Source organism: Tauraco erythrolophus, chromosome 14 (assembly GCF_009769465.1).
Source record: "Tauraco erythrolophus isolate bTauEry1 chromosome 14, bTauEry1.pri, whole genome shotgun sequence".
NCBI classification, from domain to species: Eukaryota; Metazoa; Chordata; class Aves; order Musophagiformes; family Musophagidae; genus Tauraco; species Tauraco erythrolophus.
The window spans coordinates 4,036,634-4,056,061 of record NC_141478.1 but is presented as its reverse complement, the minus strand read 5'-3'; the positions used below and the strand labels follow the sequence as shown (position 1 = coordinate 4,056,061).

Sequence of the window (19,428 nt, the reverse complement as noted above, 5' to 3'; positions counted from 1 at the left end):
AGCCATTTTGATGAGGGTCTAAACTGAAAAGTAAAGACTAAAATACTAGTCACTGTACACCACTGTCAAATTTTTCCCACATTATGTAATTTTGGTTCCTAATGGAGTTCACTCCTAATGTGGAGTTTCACCTACCACAAAACATCTGTGAATTAAACTGCTTGGTGAAATATATCTTGTATCAGATTGAAAAACCACGTTGGAATCAACGGAACACTAAATGATCTGACGCTCTTGAGCTTTGACCTCGTTGAGCACTGGCAGTCAGTGTGTCCAAACGTCTTTCCAAACACTCAGCGACGATTCAGAAAGGGGGTCATTAACACATTTTGTCATGTTATGCAATTTTTCCCTCCCCTCTAACCTGGGCTTTTTTCCAGGTCCAGTAGCCAACAATAAATCAATCACAGCCTCTCATAAGCCTTTTGACTTAAATTCTATCCTGTAGGTTGGGTTAAAACCAGAGCAGAAATCACAGCAGGAGGCGAGGCAGGAGGAGGCTAGTGGTGACTGCTGTTTAGGAGATGTTTGCTTGACCCACAGCCGTTCTTGCTGCCATTCTTTGTGGACTCTTCTTCATTATCTGTAACAGAATCTTCCTCCTCTTCATCGCTCCGGTCATCTTTCAAGTCCTATGGAGAACAAAACACCATAAGCGTATTCTGTATTTGCAGTATTTACTGTCAGATAAATTACTGGATTGCTGTTATCAGTACAGACCTTTCAAAAGGGCCCACGGGTGCCAGAGGGGCAAATCTTTTATTTTTAAAGTGAACTGGGTATCTGGATCTTTGCAATGATTTGAAAACATAACCAATTAATTTCATCAGTCAGGTGCCCCCAATTGTAATTGCACAGTGAAAAGATCATGTGTAAAAGTTCCAGAACATGAGACATTTTCCCTTCTTGGAAATTCCCCATCACCCTCTAAAGACAAAAACCCTCTGTCCTCCATTTGCCTCAGCAAAAAAAAGGTGCTGAAGGGAACAAATAAAAGGGGAGCTTTAAATACACTAGACAGAATCAAAACTGCCCCCCAGAAACTCCCCCTTCCCCCAAAACGGAGGCTAACATCCAAGGACAGACCAGTTAACAACACTCTAGTCTTTCAGAACCTAATGTTCTTTAGACAAAATTTCTTCCGCGACCTTGGCCCAGTCATTTGACCTCTTCTTGCTTGTTTCTGCTTTCCCTTGTAAAGTGTTACGAGTAATCCCTGGGTGCTGTGGGATTAATTAACAATTGTGAAGTGCAGGGAAGATGAAAAGAATACTGTGTAAAAGCTAAATATGATGAATACACTTGGCCAAACATAGGAGCTGAGAGGCTGCCTGCTTCTGACAGGTGTAAACTAAACAGTGACCAGTCGTGCCAGCATCTCCCAGCATTAACTTTGCTGAAAGAGACTTACTGACCCTAAAATATTCTTCTCTGCTTGCTGGTGTATATATCACGTCAGCATTAGGAAAGAGGAGGGCATGTCTATACAGCTATCACACACGACTTGCGTGTATCATCCTGCTAAGGGAATTGCCAGGGAGGAGGTGATGGCTGCTCCGTCAGCAGGGATGACGGGGGGTCAGCGAGACAGTCTGCCCTTACGAAAATCCCTTCCCAGCTCTACAGGAACAGCTTCTGGCATTTGGCAATCATGCTTCATTGCCAGACACAGCACTTGCCAGACACGTTTCCACCACACAGAGAACAGATGTTGCATCTACCCAGCATTTCACAGCAGAAGTTAGGGAAAGGTAAGACAATTCTGTGCTATTTGTCACCGCACACAAAATATACCATTAGTCTCTTATTCTCAACTCCTACCATAACTCAAGACCCTACAATGTGTTCAGTAGTTTGGTTCAAACAATCGAGGCTTTGGCATTAAAACCAAACACCTCTATTTCCTTTTCAATGCAACAAGAGCACAAGAGCAGTACCTGCCTTCCTGGAAGGGCTTTCCATACCAACTGATGACCTGCTCTGCAGACTCAGGATAGGATGTTCTACTTAAAGTTGCTGTAAATCAAGTAAATGCTTCCTTCTGCCTAAGCGGTGACCGAGAACAGAAATGAGATCAAAGCAGGCACCTGAGAAACCCTTCCCACCTCCAGCAGTTTCCTGTGTGATTAGCAGCGGCCACTGGTTGTCTCTTCCAGTTACTTGGAAGATGCCTGGTAGACCTCATACCACCCAACAAACACCTGATACCCTCTAGTTCTTGTGTTGGAAGAGACAGGCCATAGTCATTCCCTTTCCAGCATCTCATGATTTAATAGACCACCTCTCAGTTAAAATCAGTTCCCCCACAGCTGATGATCAAACCCTGGGCCTTCACACCATGGCTGAGAATTTACCCATTAGCACCAGGGTACCTAGTTTGTTAAAGGGAACTCCAAAAATTTAACAGCCAAATAGCTGGTGGCGTCAATGTTCAAGTATCGAGGACTGGAGGTGTCGCAGTGTCTTTGTGACGCAGGGGTGTTTGGCCTGCAGGGCTGGCTGCTGAGGGACACCTGAGGCTTCTCCTCGTACCCGAGCGTGCTGCCCCCAGAGCTGTGTGCTGGACCTGGCGGGCACGTCAGCCCTTGTGCCAACAATCTGCTGCCTGGACAGCCACACCAGGGACCGTTCCGTCACGGATAAATTTGTTCTCCTTGTCATCTGTCTGGACCTCAACTAAACAGGCGGAGGCTGCACGTTCTTCCTGCTCCTGGAGTGACGTGCTGAAGTCAGAGATGAGACGCAGAAAGGAGAAACCAGTGTTGTTCCTGCCCATCCTGTGCCTGCTCTCGGAATGAACTAACAAATTCACTGTCTTAGTCTGCTGGTCTGAGGTCTTTCTTAAGCACCAAACTCATACAGAGAAAATAAACGACAGCTCAGTAATAACTCATCCAATTGCAATCTCATATCCCTGATATATTACACTTCTAGTAAAACGTATCGGACTGGAAAGAAAATTCAAGCCTCAACTCTGTCTCATCAGAAAGTATAAACTTCCCAGAGATTTTCTTTTTGCTTTTTCCCTAACAACATACAAAGGGCATCAAAACAAACAAATCTTATTGTAAATACTGTAAAATAAACTTGGCATGCCATCAGTTAGAGAAAAGGAAGGACAGCCTTTCCCACACAAACAATTTATGAGGTTCTGCCTCTTTCAGATCACCTCTCACTCCTGGTAGTTTTGCGATTTGTACTCGCAGTAAAAGACAAACATTGAGGGTGTGGGAGGAGGCTTGTTGCTTTTCTGCCACCAGAAATGTTTCAGACAAAAAAAAAACCAAAACACAAAACCACAAACTAAACCCAAGTACAGTGTCTGATGCAGAACCTGCTGGACTCACTGGAAGCACTCTCATCTTCCAGAGCAGCCTCTGGCTGAGGCCGCAAACCCGGGAGTGACGGAGGAAGAGTGCTTGAGTCAGTGAAGTCCATGTGTACTTCAAGGACCTCAGTGTGGTCCACAGAAGTTGCTGGTACTCAAGCACATCCTTCACAATAGCTGGCTTCAAATGATAGCTGGTACGTGACATCAATTCCTGTTTCCTATAGGCATGAGCTGGAATTTCCAGCACGGAACTGGAAACTCTGATAGGATTTGCTTTCCAGTTTTAATGCTGTCAAGCTGGATGCTCTCATTCTATGATTCAACATGTAGTAATTAAAAAACATGTAAACATGTTTTCCAGCACACTGGAAATCCCTGCATTTCAGATAACTTCTTATATATTTCAAAGCAGCATGAATTAAATTTCTTTGTAGTCTGAAACAATCATTGCAAATCTGTTTAATTCTGGGAAAGAGTCCTACTTCTGTAATCCTGATATTAATCAAGAAAAAATGCTGCTAAACTAAATCTAAGTTTTTATTATATTTTTAATCATGAACCTTCTTCCTGACCAAGTGCCTCTACAAATTCTTGCTTCAGAAGAGTCTGGCCATCTTTGTCTAGCTTGTTCAAGTGAAACTTTAAACAGCAATAGCTTTGTCTGTAACTAGAAAACCAAACAAACCTGTCTTTGCAAACTGCTCAACAGACCATTATAAATACGTTAAGGTATCGTAAGTGAAGTGTGCGCCTCTTAACTTTGACCTTCTAAGAATAACAACAAATCTAACATTTCTAGAATTTTCCCTGCTCGTAACAACAAATGCTTTCTGTGAGCCCCTCACATCATACATTACAGTTGTGTTTTCCAGCTCAAAGACTCTGCTCTTACTGTCCCTGAGCAACAGCAGATGAATATCCTCTCAGAAACACAGGACCTGGCAAACTGTAAACACCACAACTGAGGCCATCATTGATACTCAATGCTTCAGCTCCATGGCATCAGCTGCATTTATTGTACTTCAGAGGGTTTAGGGTAGCAGACAAAATGGATGTGTATATTTTACGTTCTGGATGACTAACCAATTTAATCTTTCTAAATGGATGAATGGTTTCAAGGTTTATGAGAAGCAACACTAATGCTATAAAGTCTGCAAGAGAGCCATTTGTAGTGAAGCCAAAGCCGCAAACTTTTATAATCTTTTTTCCTTTTGTTTAACCCTTCCACCTGCTGCTCAGTCCGCCTCTTTTAGTTAAATGAACCGTATTTGTTAAGGGAGTTTTGGCTTCTTGCATTTCACTGCTGTTAGAGCGTGTATCATGCAAGTCATTAGCACCACATCTTATCACATGAACAGTAAAGGTCCTTCCAAGAGACTTCACCAAGGAGAAAGACTTCTTGAAATTAAGAGATGAGCAAACTTCATAGGCCACTTCCCAGCCTCTCGTAAGCAGAAAAACATTGGTCAAATCTCCATCTAAACTAACAGAGAATTTACTCCTAATCATGCAAGTTTGTCTCTCAATAAAGCACTCAGAAATCACTTCCCTCTTGACAAGCTCTTGGCACTGCACTCTTTCTGCTACAGCTGATGAGAGCGTCGGGAGAAGGACATGGCTGTGCTGGAACACAGATGGAAGTGTGGGCTTCCCGTTCCTACGTGCTGGTACCATCTGAAGCTCACTGGTGGAGAAGTGGGACCAGGCAGACACCACCCTTCTCTCCTGCTCCCCTTTACTGGGCACATGGCATCTTTGTCCATGTGCACGTTGAGGTCACCATGCAGCCATGGCTTCGTGTCTGCTACACAGGAGTTAAAGTGGAAGTGTAAGAGCAGAGGGAAAAAGTGCCAAGGAGCATAAAAAAGGCAAAAATATATTGCAGCAACGTGGATTGATCCTATAAACAGTGAGGAAGCCTTAGCAATGTGCCTTCTGCTTTCTCAGAAGGGGATGGCCACTCGCTGGCACACGCATCGTCGGGTCAATGTAGCTTACTGCAGACTGTCAAGTGCAGGTCTCAAAACATAAGCTGTTACTGCAATGACACACTCCAAAACAGAAATAGCCACTGAGGCAACATGGAGAAAAAGAAAAAGACAAAGAATCTGGCTGAGAGACATCTGAGCAGAAGATGCTTCTGCAGTAAAGTTGAGTTGCTACAACATTTTTTTCATGAATGAGCTTCCAATCCAGCCTCTCCCTGGTTCTCCCTGACAAAGGCACATACGTTTCAGGAGGCACACAATAACTTCAGTTGGCATGATGAAGACAACAACGTAGCGTCTACTTTACAAACTCATGGTGCCAGTTTGAAGCACAATGGTAGGGGAATGTTTGTTTTTCGCTTTTTCAGCTAATCAGCTAGGGAAAATAAAAAAAAAAAGAGGATGGCACAGGCTTGCTGTGCCTTACTGCAAGCAAAAGTAGGCAAGATCAGTCCCTATCAGTTCAGGCTCCTTCTCACTGGTGTAACTGTGTCCGTGTGTGGGTTGGGAGATGTACCAGGCCTAACACATCTGGTGGGATCAACATTGACTCAAGGTTCCTCAGCAGCATAAGGTGATTTCAATTTTGCTCCTGCCCAGACAAGACTAAAACCAATTAATCCTGAAGCTGAGCTCACTGCTCCTGCTGCTGCAGGGAAAGCGGTAGCACAGAGTGATGAACAGCTTCCCCATTCCCACCAGCTGCAGCAGGCCCATGTACCTGGTCCCTGCTGTGGCTGCAGCGGCAAGGTGGGCACTCTGGGACACGGGCAGGGAAGATGCAGCCAGCATGGCTGTAGCTCTCCTTTCCTGCAGACACCTTGACATGCCAGGAGTCTGCTGCCCCAGACTTTGCTGCCTTTCCACCCGCTTTGTTTAAAGCCAGCACTGGCTATAGTTAAAGTCACGCAGGAATCAAATTTGAAGTCACTCTTTGTATCTGCTGACAAACTCTGAACTACATTGTTTTCAGAATAGTAAGATCTGCCACCAAACAAAAATCATCCAAGAGTAATAACTTCAAAGTTCCAACTCCTAAGAGATTTGTGTACCTGAACAGAAACGTTCATTAAAATAGACTTATAAATAAATAACAAGCACTCACTAAATCCCAGGTCCTTTACTAGATCATCTGTTTCTTTACTTGACGTGGAGGAACCTGATCAGGTACACCAATGCTTACATACTATACATTAGGACAAGGGGCAATGGATTTAAACTGAAAGAGGGGAGATTTCGATTAGACATAACAAAGAAACTCTTCCCTCTGAGGGTGGAGAGGCACTGGCACAGGTTGCCCAGAGAAGCTGTGGCTGCCCCATCCCTGGAGGTGGTCAAGGCCAGGTTGGATGAGGCTTTGGGCAACCTGGTGTAGTGGAAGGTGTCCCTGCCCATGGCAGGGGGGTTGGAACTAGACCATCTCTAAAGGTCCTTTCCAACCCAATCCATTCTACGACCCTACATAGAGACAGGGAGAGTCTCCATAGGATCCAACAGCTACACAACCATGAGCACGTTCATACCATTATAACCACACCTGCTGGGGAGTATGATTTTTTAGCTCTACCAGCATAATCCCAGCTGACTCAGTGTATCACAGCTCAGTCTGTTCATTCTCCAGACAACAGAGACTTCATACTGCAAACCAGGCCGTCAGTCAACTCCTCGTGGATTGACCTTGTACCTGAGATAAGCCAGGTCACATGCTCACACAGGGATATGCTATTGTCATTAGTAGGTGCCACAGAAGACATATTTCTTCCATTTTTCTCATATATGGATTACAACTGCACGGTTCTGCGTAACCACTGAGCCCATGGGAGCCTCTTGGTCATCATAAACACAGGGAAAGCCAGATCTCTCTCCCAAAGACAGGAGGGCTTAAGGATATACATCTGGGCCTTTCGTGTTAAGCATCATTTATGTCCATACAGTTAACTGGATTTCTTCTACCGGGTACAGATATATAAAGGCAATTCACAGCTGGTTCTGGAATTTTAATTATGTTTTTTTCTGATTTGGTGAAATTTAGATTTTGGGATTTTCAGATATTTATTTTCAATTTCCTGACTCTTAAATGTATCTTAAATTAAAATCAGAATGTCCTAAATCTTATACCTTAATTCTACCTTAAGAATATTTTCATTTAAATATCTACAAACATATTGACTAGATCTTGATTTTTCAATGTAAAACAATAAATTCCACCGCACCTGCACATATGGAACCAGCTTGCAGTACAAAGATGAAAGCTATTAGTCAGGTCAGCAACCACTGACTCAAATAAAAGAGATAATAAACAAGAGAGATAATAAAAAGTCAGTCCAAATAGACAGAAGGGGGCACTTTTCTAACAAATAATACTATAAAGATGATGAATCTCAGAGTTCAACATGTTTAATTCAACATCAATAATTCAACTCAGTTGACATATGACTTAATATGTCTTTACTTTCCTGTGGAGACAAAGCAATATACATTTGGAATCAAGTGATCTGTTCTATATTTCCAGCCTGGAAGATTTTATTGGAAAATATATTTCCCTTTTCAGCCTATACGCACTAGGCAACATAAATAAGCAGTTGGATAAGCAGTTGGACTCTGCTTTATGCAGTTTTTAAATGAAGATGCAGACTCACTAGATTAATGGTATTGGACGTTTTATGACCAAGACTCTTCTTATTTAATCTCCTCCTTCTACGGAATACCCATTCCCAAGCTTTCCACTGGGAGTTTTCAGAGGGAACTCAAAGACAACGTTTGAAAAACAAATTAAAAGAAAAGTTACACTAATTCCACAAATATTGAAAAGAATGGCCTTATAAAGCTAGTTGTTACTATTAGAACATGTCCCTGATTTTGATTGAAGGAATAAATTTAACCTCACAAAAAAATTACTAGTATTGTCACTCAGCAAAACACACCTGTAACTGGAGCTATAATACCCTGACTGTTCAGAAGAAATAAATCATTGTTTACAGTTAATCAGGCACTCTGTGGTTTCAATAAAGCCTGCTAGCTGTGTTATTGAAATCCACTAACTAAACCTTGCACTCAAGTGTATGTGGCTTTACGATAATGTCAAAAGCCCAGGAGGTACTGAATGAGTCATAATGTCCCACTGCTTTTTGAATTATTCCAATTTTAAATCCACCGTTGGCAAAGAAACAAAGAACAATATAATAGGCATTTGATGCTGTTCTCTATAGTGAACTTTTTTTTACCCTAGGACAGAACTTGCATTAAGCCAAGGAGTTCAGTGGTATGAACTTTTATCAGAACATGCACTTTTATTCCTTAGAAATGCTTTTTTGGCTACAAAACAGCTGATCAGACACTCACTTTTCTCACTTAGTGAGGTGAGATGCCGCACTGAAGGGGAACGTTTTGAAACAGCGCAGCTGCTGCAGAGCATTCCGACAGAAGCCTTACGGCACTATTAAACTAACCTGAAAGCTCAAAGTAGGCAACCACGCAGATGACAGGCACTTCTATCCAATGTGTCCATTAAGGTGCTAATTTCTCTCTTTCCATTGTTTCCATTCCTTATGTTATGGATCTAAAGGTTATCCCTGCACTTAAACATCATCAATCAAATTTTCAAGTCACATACCTAACGAGTAACATCTTCTCATTCGACATTCACATCACAATGCCTACAATCACTTCAGTGAAGTATTTCTAAACACCCTGATATCGAGGTTTGATACAGAATACTTGGAAGTAAGACCTAGTGAACAAAGTTCCTTAAAGAGCATTACAAGTCCCTGAGACTTGGGTGCTTAAGTCCCTTGGTGCAGGGTTTACTTCCCTGAAGTTCAGCATTCTGAAAGTCAGGTATCTACTCAGAAGTTGTCATCTAGGACTGCTCTATAACCAACAGAAACGGGCCTCCCCAGAGCGTGACCTGCCCCACCACTGCTGCGACGACAACTCTGGACACGGTGAATTCCTCGCTACAGACACCACTCTTCCTCCGCTGATTACAGAGGGATCCTTGAACTTGAGCTGGGCAGAGTTTAAGCTGCATGAGGCAAACCCTGCCCTCGTGTGCTCCACACCCACCACGGCCTGATTAGACTCATCCACTGACCAGGTTGGTTTGTTTGCTTTCTGATGATGGGACCTCTGCAGCACGCTGTGCCTAGTCAAAAGTTATTGGACTTGTGTTACGGAGGAAAGACAGCTCCTTTTTCCTCCCTTCTTCACATCTAATAAGGATTATGGAGCACTCTTAGGTCCTTCAAGGGAAACATATTTTCTTTAAATACAATATAGGACAACTTCCTTTCTCAATTGATATTAATCTATCATTAACTAGCTCATTTCAAGCTTTTTTTTTTTTAATTGATTCAGCAGATTGTAGTATGTGAACCCCTCTGAAAGTGAGAATTACCCTGTAGCAAAGCCACAATTCAAACCTCTGTGGCATATATTAAAAATAGTAAACGAAGGCATCAAAAGTTCTGTAGAAGGCCTAGGGTTTGCTCCGTGAATTGATTTTTGGCAACTGAAAAAATAAATACATATGCACACTATTATATATATAGTTTTTATATAGGTGCATATGTATAAAACTAGCAACAAATGGAATATTTCATAAATATCCTGCTAGAAAATGAAAAGACATGAGTAGTTAACAAGGGAAGCCAGAAAAACTGTCAGCAAATGCCCTTCTGTGAACAGCAAAGTAAATCAATTAATTTTAAAACAAACACTCTACCAACATTCGTCTTTTATCTGAAGTAGGAACTTCCACATAAAAAGAGTCATTTAGATGGAGGATTTACTAAAAGTAGAGTTGCCTTGTGCCAGACATACACGCAGGGAGAGGGGTGGGGGTGCTTGTTTGGCCAGATCCATTGCTGGTGAAAATGACCACAATCCCATTGACTGCAAGTCAAGCCGTGCTCATTTACACCAGCTGAGAACCTGGCCCCGTATCAATGCTGCAGACTTCTGAACTGGCCAGGGCAGGAAGCTTTGCCTTCGGAATTACACATAGGTTTGTTTTTCTGTCATCTGCAGCTCCATCCGAGGTCAAACTCCACAGCTTTGGAAACGGCAGGATTTTATCGCAGCACACGAAACCCGCACGGCCCCGTTGATGGTGCAGCTAACGAGAGGGGCGAAGGGAGCACCCACACACCCACTTTGTTGGACTATGGCCAGAGGACTGAGTCTGCTCTTGCATAGCCCTGTGTGTGCATAACAGGGCTGTGGAAGGGTACTTTGTCCGGGTGCTCCCACCCCAGCCTACGTTCACAAGCTCATCTATTCCGTTTAAATGCTCAGAAATTATTTTCTTCAGTTTCTCTTTAGTTCAATCCTCCATAATGGTCACAACAGTCCTTAAGTTTTCTAAACTTTACCTGATTTTTATATAAAATATTCAAGTGCAAGGTGGTGTGTAATTACAGGCATTCTAAACAGAGTTTGTTTAAAAAAAAATAATAAAAAAATAAAAATTCCAAAGAACATTGTTGCTGTTTTGAAATCTGAGAAGTACATTTTAGTGTGTAGTATAACATACCTCCCTGGAAGTCATTGCTCAGCTGCTGACCCCCGTTCATAATATGGAGCAAAAAGTAAAGATTTAAATAGCAATCTGCCTTTTAACTCACAGGGCCAGGAAATAAACTGGTCGAGGCAAAGGAGACCAGACAGTGCTCTTGGATTGGCACGTAACGTTTGTGCAGTAGAGAACTGGTGGCTTTTCCTCTTCCACAGACTCTGCTGGGCCACTCACTTTGACACCATACGTTATGAGGTCAGCCTTGACCTCATATCCCAGCAAGGGCAGGACTCCAGAGCTCCCCAGCGTGCAGGCAGCAGCTCTTCTCCTTTTTGCCTCTCATTGTACATACCAGCCAGCACACTTCTTACTCTCGTATGCTTTCTTCTGCCTGCCTCTCACCCCTCCTCCCTCCGATGAATTTGGCAGCACAAAGTGAGACATGCAGCCAGGCTTTGGGCTTAACTGGATTGCTGCAGCAGAATGGGAAATATGCAGATGAAAGAAAGTCATAACAGGAAGTAATTTCCCTTTACTGGGGCACGAGCCTTCACACTGCTGACCTGGCTGGCTAGCTCCCATCTCCAGGCTATTAAAAACCTCATGTCCCAAAGGCAACAATTTGAATCAACTGGGAAGGTTCCCAGATAGACTGGTTTTCATCTCTAAGTGGGAAAACTTGCATTTGTCCTATTTTGTTCCCCTAATAAGCCAGCCTCATAAGAAAATCTGCTATAAATATTTATCTGTTGAGAACCAACAAATTCAACTTCTCCATAACCTGTTTTCCTTTAAAATGGGGAAAAGGCAACCCCTACTAATCTAGTTCAGTCTGTCCTGTGTTTGTGCTAAACCTTCACTCAGGGAGCTCAAACTCCAAAGCGAGACATCAGTGTGTGCTGGCCCTTCCCAGTCTAGAAAGTAACCACAAAATCTCCAGTGAAAGCTTTTCCACAACTTTCCAGTCCCACAGAGTCATGAAATTGTAACCAACTACATTATGATTATCCTCTCAAATATATTATTACTTTTAAAACGACTACTTGGAATTAAGACAAGCACATCCCTCGGTCTGTTTTATCAGCACCCTGATAGCCACTGGCGCAGTACAGGCTTAACAAAACACGTAAGTAAAAACACAAAAATTATGTGCCTCTAGTTCCTGTCCTCTGTTTAGCTCCTGTAGAATGGCATTTTTCTGAAATGAGTGACTTCTCACTGAATGTGTTCATTCTCATTAAATTTCATTTTCTGATTATAAGTGTCCTGAAAACAGATACTTTTTTTACTGCTTCAGAAAGAAGAAAAAAAAAAATCAGCTGTAAGTCTGACTTTTTAGGAGTCCAATAAACTGCTGCACATGCCAAAACTGAATATACATTTCATTTCATGCTTCATTTTCACATCTCAGTAACTGCACAGTGTAGGGAAGCGCAGCACTGTTGTGCATGATCGGGGTCTTGTGACGACCCTTCAGAACTGAAGTTAAAAGTCAGAGTTTGTTAGCTGGGAGCAACCAGGCTCAGCTCACCTCTGGTGTGTCCAGTGCATGCTGAACAGCACATGGCCCAAGCACACCAACACTGGATCCAATTCTATTTGCCACAAAAGACATTTCAGATGTAATCTCTTTAGAGGCCGTTCTACTTTCATGTTACATAGAGCTTTTTTCCTCTCTGTAGGTTTAAAAATAAGATTTCTGTTTAGGATTAAATATCTCAAGTTATTGCAGAGTTCAATGAGAAAGTCAGTGCTGCCTCAGCTGTCAGAACAGCCAAGTGTTCGCAGCCACAGCACTCCTGGGTGAACAGGGGCTGAAGGGTGACTCCTGTTTAATAAAGGTAAACCAGTAGATTTTAACCACAGTGGATCCATGGTCTGATTCTAAAGGTAACTAGGGAAAGGAGAGCAAGTGCTAGGGGCTTAAATTTGCCATACAGAAGTCTGTACTTCCATGGGAAAATGTTTAAGGACCTGCAAACCAAAAAACCCCCTTGCTTTAAACAACGTGCTGTGGGCCTGTGTTTCGTGAGCAAGAAACTTCTCACTCAAGTCCAGCACTGAAATTCCATACTCCCAGGACCCACGCGGTTACAAAACAAATATAAGATTCAAATGAATTATTAAAAATAAAAGCTCTGTTTGATGCAAACAGATCAAGCACAAAGAAGCAAGAGGAAAAATAATAAAAGGATCGCAGGGAAGGAAAGCTCTGCGGAAGCAGAGGTGAGTCTGAATAGCCTCAGGCTAAACGCAGCTAGAGGCATCTGTCAGGAGCAGGTAGTGTAGCCTCTGGGAACTGTATAACTTAATTTAAAAACTTACACAGAGGGTTATAGCAAGTCTGTAATGAGATAAATTCACAACAAGAAAGACAGAAGGTAACATAGGCGAGCACCTCTGCAGATGTAAAGAATCGTTATTCTTCAAGGTAAGTGGTGAGGGTGCTCTTACATGTCTTATAAGAGCAGATTCTGTCTATGTTCCAAAGGACTTCCAGGCCTTGTCTACACATTAATATTGAAACACATGAAGTATTTCAGTCCATGGGTGCACTTTTAGGGATATGGTTTTAGTAGGATATCTTCTTTTGATATAGAAGAGGGAGTAACTGATTCAAGGAGTTATTATATGGCTAACCACTTTCACAGCAGGGACTCTACTGGCATCCCAGTATCTGTACATAAGAAAGAACGGAGGAAAGAAAGTTAACTCGAACTGGCAGAGATTTCCCAGTATGAGAGCAATCCTCAGACACAACGAAGTGATCAAGTAGAAGAATGATTGCTGGAAACAGCAGAAGTATCATAACAAGCATTTCATGGCTCTCATTTCAATCCCAAAATAGTATTTTCTTATCGTTTTACCCTTACTCTGTCATGAGTCATTCTTTGAACACTAACTCTCACTGTTCCCTCAGGAATTTGGATTAATGTCCTGGTTTCGGCTGAGACAGACTTAGTTTTGGTTTTAGTAGCCAGAATAGTGCTGTGTTTTGGATATAGTGTGGGACACTCAGAGCGATGGCATTTGTCTTTCCAAGTAACCGTTACGCGTGATGGAGTCCTGCGTTCCTGGAGATGGCTGAACACCTGCCTGCCCATGGGATGCGGGGAATGAATCCCTTGTTCTGCTGTGCCCACATGCGCGGCTTTTCCATCACCTATTAAACTGTCTTTATCCCAACTCACGAGTTTTCTCACTTTTACCCTTCCAATTCTCTCCCCTGTCCCACTGCGGCAGGAGCGAGTGAGCGACTGAGTGGTGCTTAGTTGCTGGCTGGGGTTAAACCACGACAGCTAAATAAGGAATAATCAAACCATGGACAAGGATATGCCCCACCAAAATCTTTCAAAAGCCTCTTTACTGAGTACAAAATACTAAAGGAATATTGCAGGTACATAGGTGGCACCAGCTATTTTTTTTTTTAAGAGTGACAAGTCCAAAAGTCTGCTCTACAGCGGTGCAAGGTCTTTCCTGTTTCAGGAAGAGGAAAGAACCAAAAAGTGAATCAAACAAAACTGCAGCTGATGACACCTAAATAATAGTGACCGTTAGTAAGAAGCTCACTGCCTTACTTCAAGGCAGTCTGACAGTAGCAAAACAACTAAAAGAGCAAGAAAACATACTCCTGGTCACGTTACAGTCCATTATAAACCTGCCATTACCTTCTGCTGTTGATGGACTTCGCATCAGCCTCGAAGTATCCGAGTCATGTGGACATCATGCCCATTTCCTACAACTTACACATATTTTTCAAGATTCAAAGCACTGTAGTCTCAAAACCTGAACTCAGTGTGTAATGGTTTTAACATATATTTTACATCTTAATTTGCTATAATAATGTGGCTATAAGCTGCCATCATTCGCTCCCTTTTTCTGACCTTGGAAATAAAATGTTTAATCTCCATGGGATTTTCCTGGCGAGATATTTTAAATCAGTGCACATGTACATATTTCTCTATATGTTTTTTCAATTTTCCTAAAATATTCTCATATGTGCAGACATGATGACTAGACATGTTTCAGTGATGCTTGAAACTTGATACAAGTGGGTAATTTAACCATGTAATTGAACAATATTACAGAAACACACGGAGTTTCCTAGCAACAAAAGGCCTTGGACATCAAGATGGCAGCCAGCAGCTAACTTTGGAATTGCCTGACCTAACTTGAAAAGAAATTACACTGAAAAAAATGTCCTTTTTCCTCTCGTGGCAGAACTGATATAAAATACATGGCTACAGGTCTGACCTTGAAGGGCTTTTCTTACATGCGTGCACCTAACTCACATCCAGGGTCACAAAACGTCCTATGAGGAATGATATTTGAGGTTTTTTGGTGTATTTTCCAGAAGAACAATCTTTATTTTGAGAAATGTTATACTCCTGTCCCCTCAAGTTTACTCTCATAGAAAATAAGAAGCTTCTTGATGCGAAGTAGCTGAGCACAGCTTCGCTTGTCGATGCAGATTTCCCCCTTGTCAGGGCATTTCTAGAGGACTGGGCCAGGGGAAAGGTGGCACCAGTCCCGTGAGCCTGGAGACCAGTGCTGCTCTGTGCTACCAGCTCCACTGCCAGACTCCCATGCCTGAGAAAACAGAACACAGAGGGACAAAAGCAAGATCATCTCCTCCCTTCTTTCATTTTTCCTCATTTTTATTAACCTCTGGCTGCAACATTTGAGAGGAGGGAAACCAAAAGATTTTTGGTCCAAGTTCTGTTTTGCTGAAGCAAGTCAGTCAGCTGAGCAGTTACCCCAGAGAACTGAGGCTAATTGTCCCCTTTATTAGTGTAGAGTAGAGGTGACATCTGAGACGGAGAGCTCCTGACCAGCCAGTCTCAGAAAAAAACCATCTCTTCCTGAGGGGGAAGAGTAAAGCATGGAAGAAGCTACCACCTAACGAGGCTGCGGTACTTGATGTCATTTCTGTACTCATCCCTGCCTTTAACCAAGCCTCCTGCCACAATCTGAAGATAAGAGTATTGAATCTAGACCCACAGCTCTAAGCAAGCTGTGACATCATCATGTGACCCTCTGAATAACGGCAAAGTGGACTTGGTGGGTACGTGACTTGGCCTCTCCTGTTCACTTTCCCCACCGAGTCCCACATTTCATGTCTGACCTAGACAAATCCTTTAACCTGTCCTTCAACAAGGGACAACAGCCCTTCCCACTAAGAATAAGCACATTCAAGCTCATTAACTTTCAGACAGTGCGATGACACAGTCCAGAAGGATACAACCAGGGCAGACACCTGCCCCTGGAAGGATGCTAGGAGCTGGTAACGGCTGCACTACAGTGGTTTTCACTAGTGACCCCACCAACACAGGGTGGCTCAAGGCACAGAGGGCACCGAAAAAACTCCTTACACCCTTGCTGTGTTCAGGGCTTCCTTTAGTTAAACGACATCAGTCCCCATTCCCAGTTACATCATGACTTCATTTTTCCATCTGAAGTAGCTAACTTGCTTCAAGAAAAATGTCCAAAATTGTCTGTTTTCTGAATGAAAACTTGAAAGTCTTGGGCAGAGAAACAAAACCCTCCTCATACAAGGACAATGGTTTACTGGTATTTCGCTAAAATAGCCCCAGCTATTAGTGTGGAGTGTGTCTGTAACAAACACGTCGGTATAAAACGTTGTCTCACAAACACCATTCTTTTCAACGTTGCCTTTACAGCTTTGGAGGCACTGGCTGCTTTCACAGCCAAGTTTGCCACCGCTATGGAAAACAGGCTGCACATGCAAGCCAGCTGAAGTCATACGCACCGAAAAGGGCTCGGGCTGCTGCTGCTACCACTGTAAAAATGTTATTTGGAAACCGGCTTCTCGGATAGCTGTATAAGGAATCAAAAATCCATGGTAGGGATGCAGGCTTGATGTTTTCCCATATTTTAGCAATGACTAATAGAAAAAAGCTCTTATCTCAAAATAAAACATTTCTGCCCCAACAAAGGCATACAAGCATGCGGGGCAGAATGGCCTTATATAGCTGGCCTAGAAACGTCCTCCTGACCCTCGTGTCTGAAGACCTTCTTGCATTGTACTCTCATAACTCAAACCTATGTGGATGGAGAACTATGCCAAAGCCTTTCTCTTCCTCAGCTGCAAGGCAGAGGGATGTCCTCCTCAATTTCATTAGAAGAGTTGTGCCAGAACAGCACAGATACAAGGCCAAAATCAAAAAAGAAATGAGAAGTAAAACATTAACACTCAGTAAGCCAGGCCAGAAATAATTTTGTAATTAATCTAACAGAGGTAAGTGGCATGCAAGAAACAGACTTTTCAGTGTCTAAGGGAACATAGGAAAATGTTTTAGAAGCAGAACAACGCAAACCATTTCTTCTACAGATTTGTCCTTATGTGCAGCTGTTTGCTGACTAACAAGGGTGGAGTTTGTAACTGCAGTTTTCTTCTAGGGAAGACACTGGGTCTCCCTATAGTATCCAGCTATTTGCTTAAGATTTGAAGGAATTCAATAATCCAATAATTACAGGATGGTTTCTGTTATCAGTCAAATAACAATTAAATACCGTTAGAAAAGAATATTTCCATTTCCTTAAGATGCTTCACACCATTAACTGCTTCACATAAAAGGGCAGAGTCAACTCAAATAAAGTTGTTGTATCTTGATCCTCAAAAACAATACAATTTTTCAATAGCACAACTTCAGTTTCACCTTAATGCGCAAAACATGCCTGTCAATGCTTATGCCAAATCTTAAGAGACGTTCTCCAAAGTCCTCTTCTAAATGCTTTTTGCTAAATGTTTGTCTACCTGCACACTTCATGAGAAGAGACCTTGTGAAAACGTTACTACTTCAGGCAGTCAAACAAGACCTAAATGGCAGCAAATTTTTCTTTATTGCTTTTTCCCAGATGAGTTTTCTCTACAAGGTAAAAGCAGATTATGGCAGCACCAGACTGACACTGTTTCTCTGCTCCAGTTGAATACGACAGTAGTTCACTGTGTCATAATATAATCCCAGATCAGCCTCATATTTTTGTTAATCCAAAACCAGCGTTCAAGTATAGCTGACCTCAGATTCAGACAAACCTGAAGGACTATGACCACAGGTTTTCTGCAGTATTCAAGATCTCATCACTCACCTCTCCTCTCCTTTTTTGGTATGTTCCTACAAAGTCCAGTGAGAAAAGATTGCTTTCACCCAGAACACAGGAATTTCTAAAGAGTTCTGCACCATCTCAGGGCTTCAGTTTCTCATTTACTATCAGAGCAAACATCAGATACAAGCAAAAAACGGTTCTAGCTGAAGTTTTGATATTCTGATCTATGACCTTAGGTATGACAATGAGAGGCAGAAAGCACATTTGAACATCTCTATATTTTGTAGATCCCTATCAAAAACACTGACACGTTTCAGGAAAACAATAAGAAATTCCGAGTAAATCTACTGGAGGTATTAGCATCTGTTTGATGCTTCACATGTCTTTCTGCAGAAGCAAAATTGCTTACCTTTAAGAAAATGAATCTTTTCAAAATCTTGAAAATTAAGTAACCCCAATATAAATGCAAGCCTTGAAGGATCAATAGTTGCCCATTGAATAAAAAATATGCTATGACAGGAGTTGTGGAGTAGTATGTAGGCTGATACAACGTGGCACGAAGAATCCTAAAAAAAAAAATAAATGTCACTGTTACGATGCAAGATTTCTTCTCTATGCTATTTACAACTATTTCCAGTTTCTCATTCCAAGCTGATTAATTATTTCCGCAGAACGTCAAAAAGCTCTGCAAAGATGACAGATTAATTAACAAGCCCTGTCTTAACTACATTATGCATCTCTATTGAAGTATTGTCTTCAGAAGGTAAGACATTTGAGTCTTGCATGAAAGTGTTCTAAATAATGTTAGAAAAAAAATCCCATTTTTTAAAACCTTGAGCTCTGTGTGGTCTAGATACTATGCAACTCAGAGCTTGTCTATGCTGGTTTTTAAATGCAAATTCTTTCTAATCTGAAATCCACACTTCAGAGAAAATCCTACAGGCTTTGCAACAGAGCTTTTTGTTAATTAACATATGTTTTGTCCATCTTCAGACTTCACTACCTCTATATCATTTAGGGCTTTGAGTCCCTTTAATCTCATGTTTTGCTCCCAAGCTCAAGAACTCAAGAACAAGAAACTCAGTGAAGCAAAATGATTGGAGATCACTCGTATAGTTAATAAAAAAATAGCAATAAAGTAAAAGACATCAGCATTTCTGTAAGAAAATACTACAGGAAATTAAAACCTTGTGTTGATCAATGTTCAGAACTATTAATTTAACCAGCTTGACTCTCTAAGCGTTTGTACACATGCAAGGAGGGGCATGAAGGCAAATTAGAGCAGGTCAATGAAACTGTGAATGTGAAGCACATTAAACACTTTTTAAAAACTAAACATGTCAAGCATTAAGTAAACTAAGCACCCATGTGGATACTCCAAAGCAGATTAAATCATAGCATCCAAAGTCACACAAGTATTCAGCAAGTTAGGATTTATCTGTGTTGACTTCAGAAATTAATTGATTCACCTTAACTTTTCTGACTGCTCCTCAGGTGAGTGAGTGAGGTGAGCCAAGAACTCAGGA

At 41.9% G+C, this 19,428-nt stretch overlaps 1 protein-coding gene across 1 annotated transcript in view; it reads right to left on the bottom strand.

Moving 5' to 3' along the window:
- Positions 1-263: 263 nt before the first annotated feature.
- The window catches only part of CERS3 (ceramide synthase 3), a 48,964-nt gene continuing 29,799 nt past the window's right edge, over positions 264-19,428 (bottom strand). The window contains exons 10-11 of the mRNA XM_009991756.2: positions 18,312-18,468; positions 264-632 (exon numbers count right to left, since the gene is read on the bottom strand). Of these exons, the coding sequence (XP_009990058.1) occupies positions 501-632; positions 18,312-18,468 (289 nt within the window). The 3' untranslated portion in view covers positions 264-500. The remainder of the gene's footprint in view (positions 633-18,311; positions 18,469-19,428) is intronic.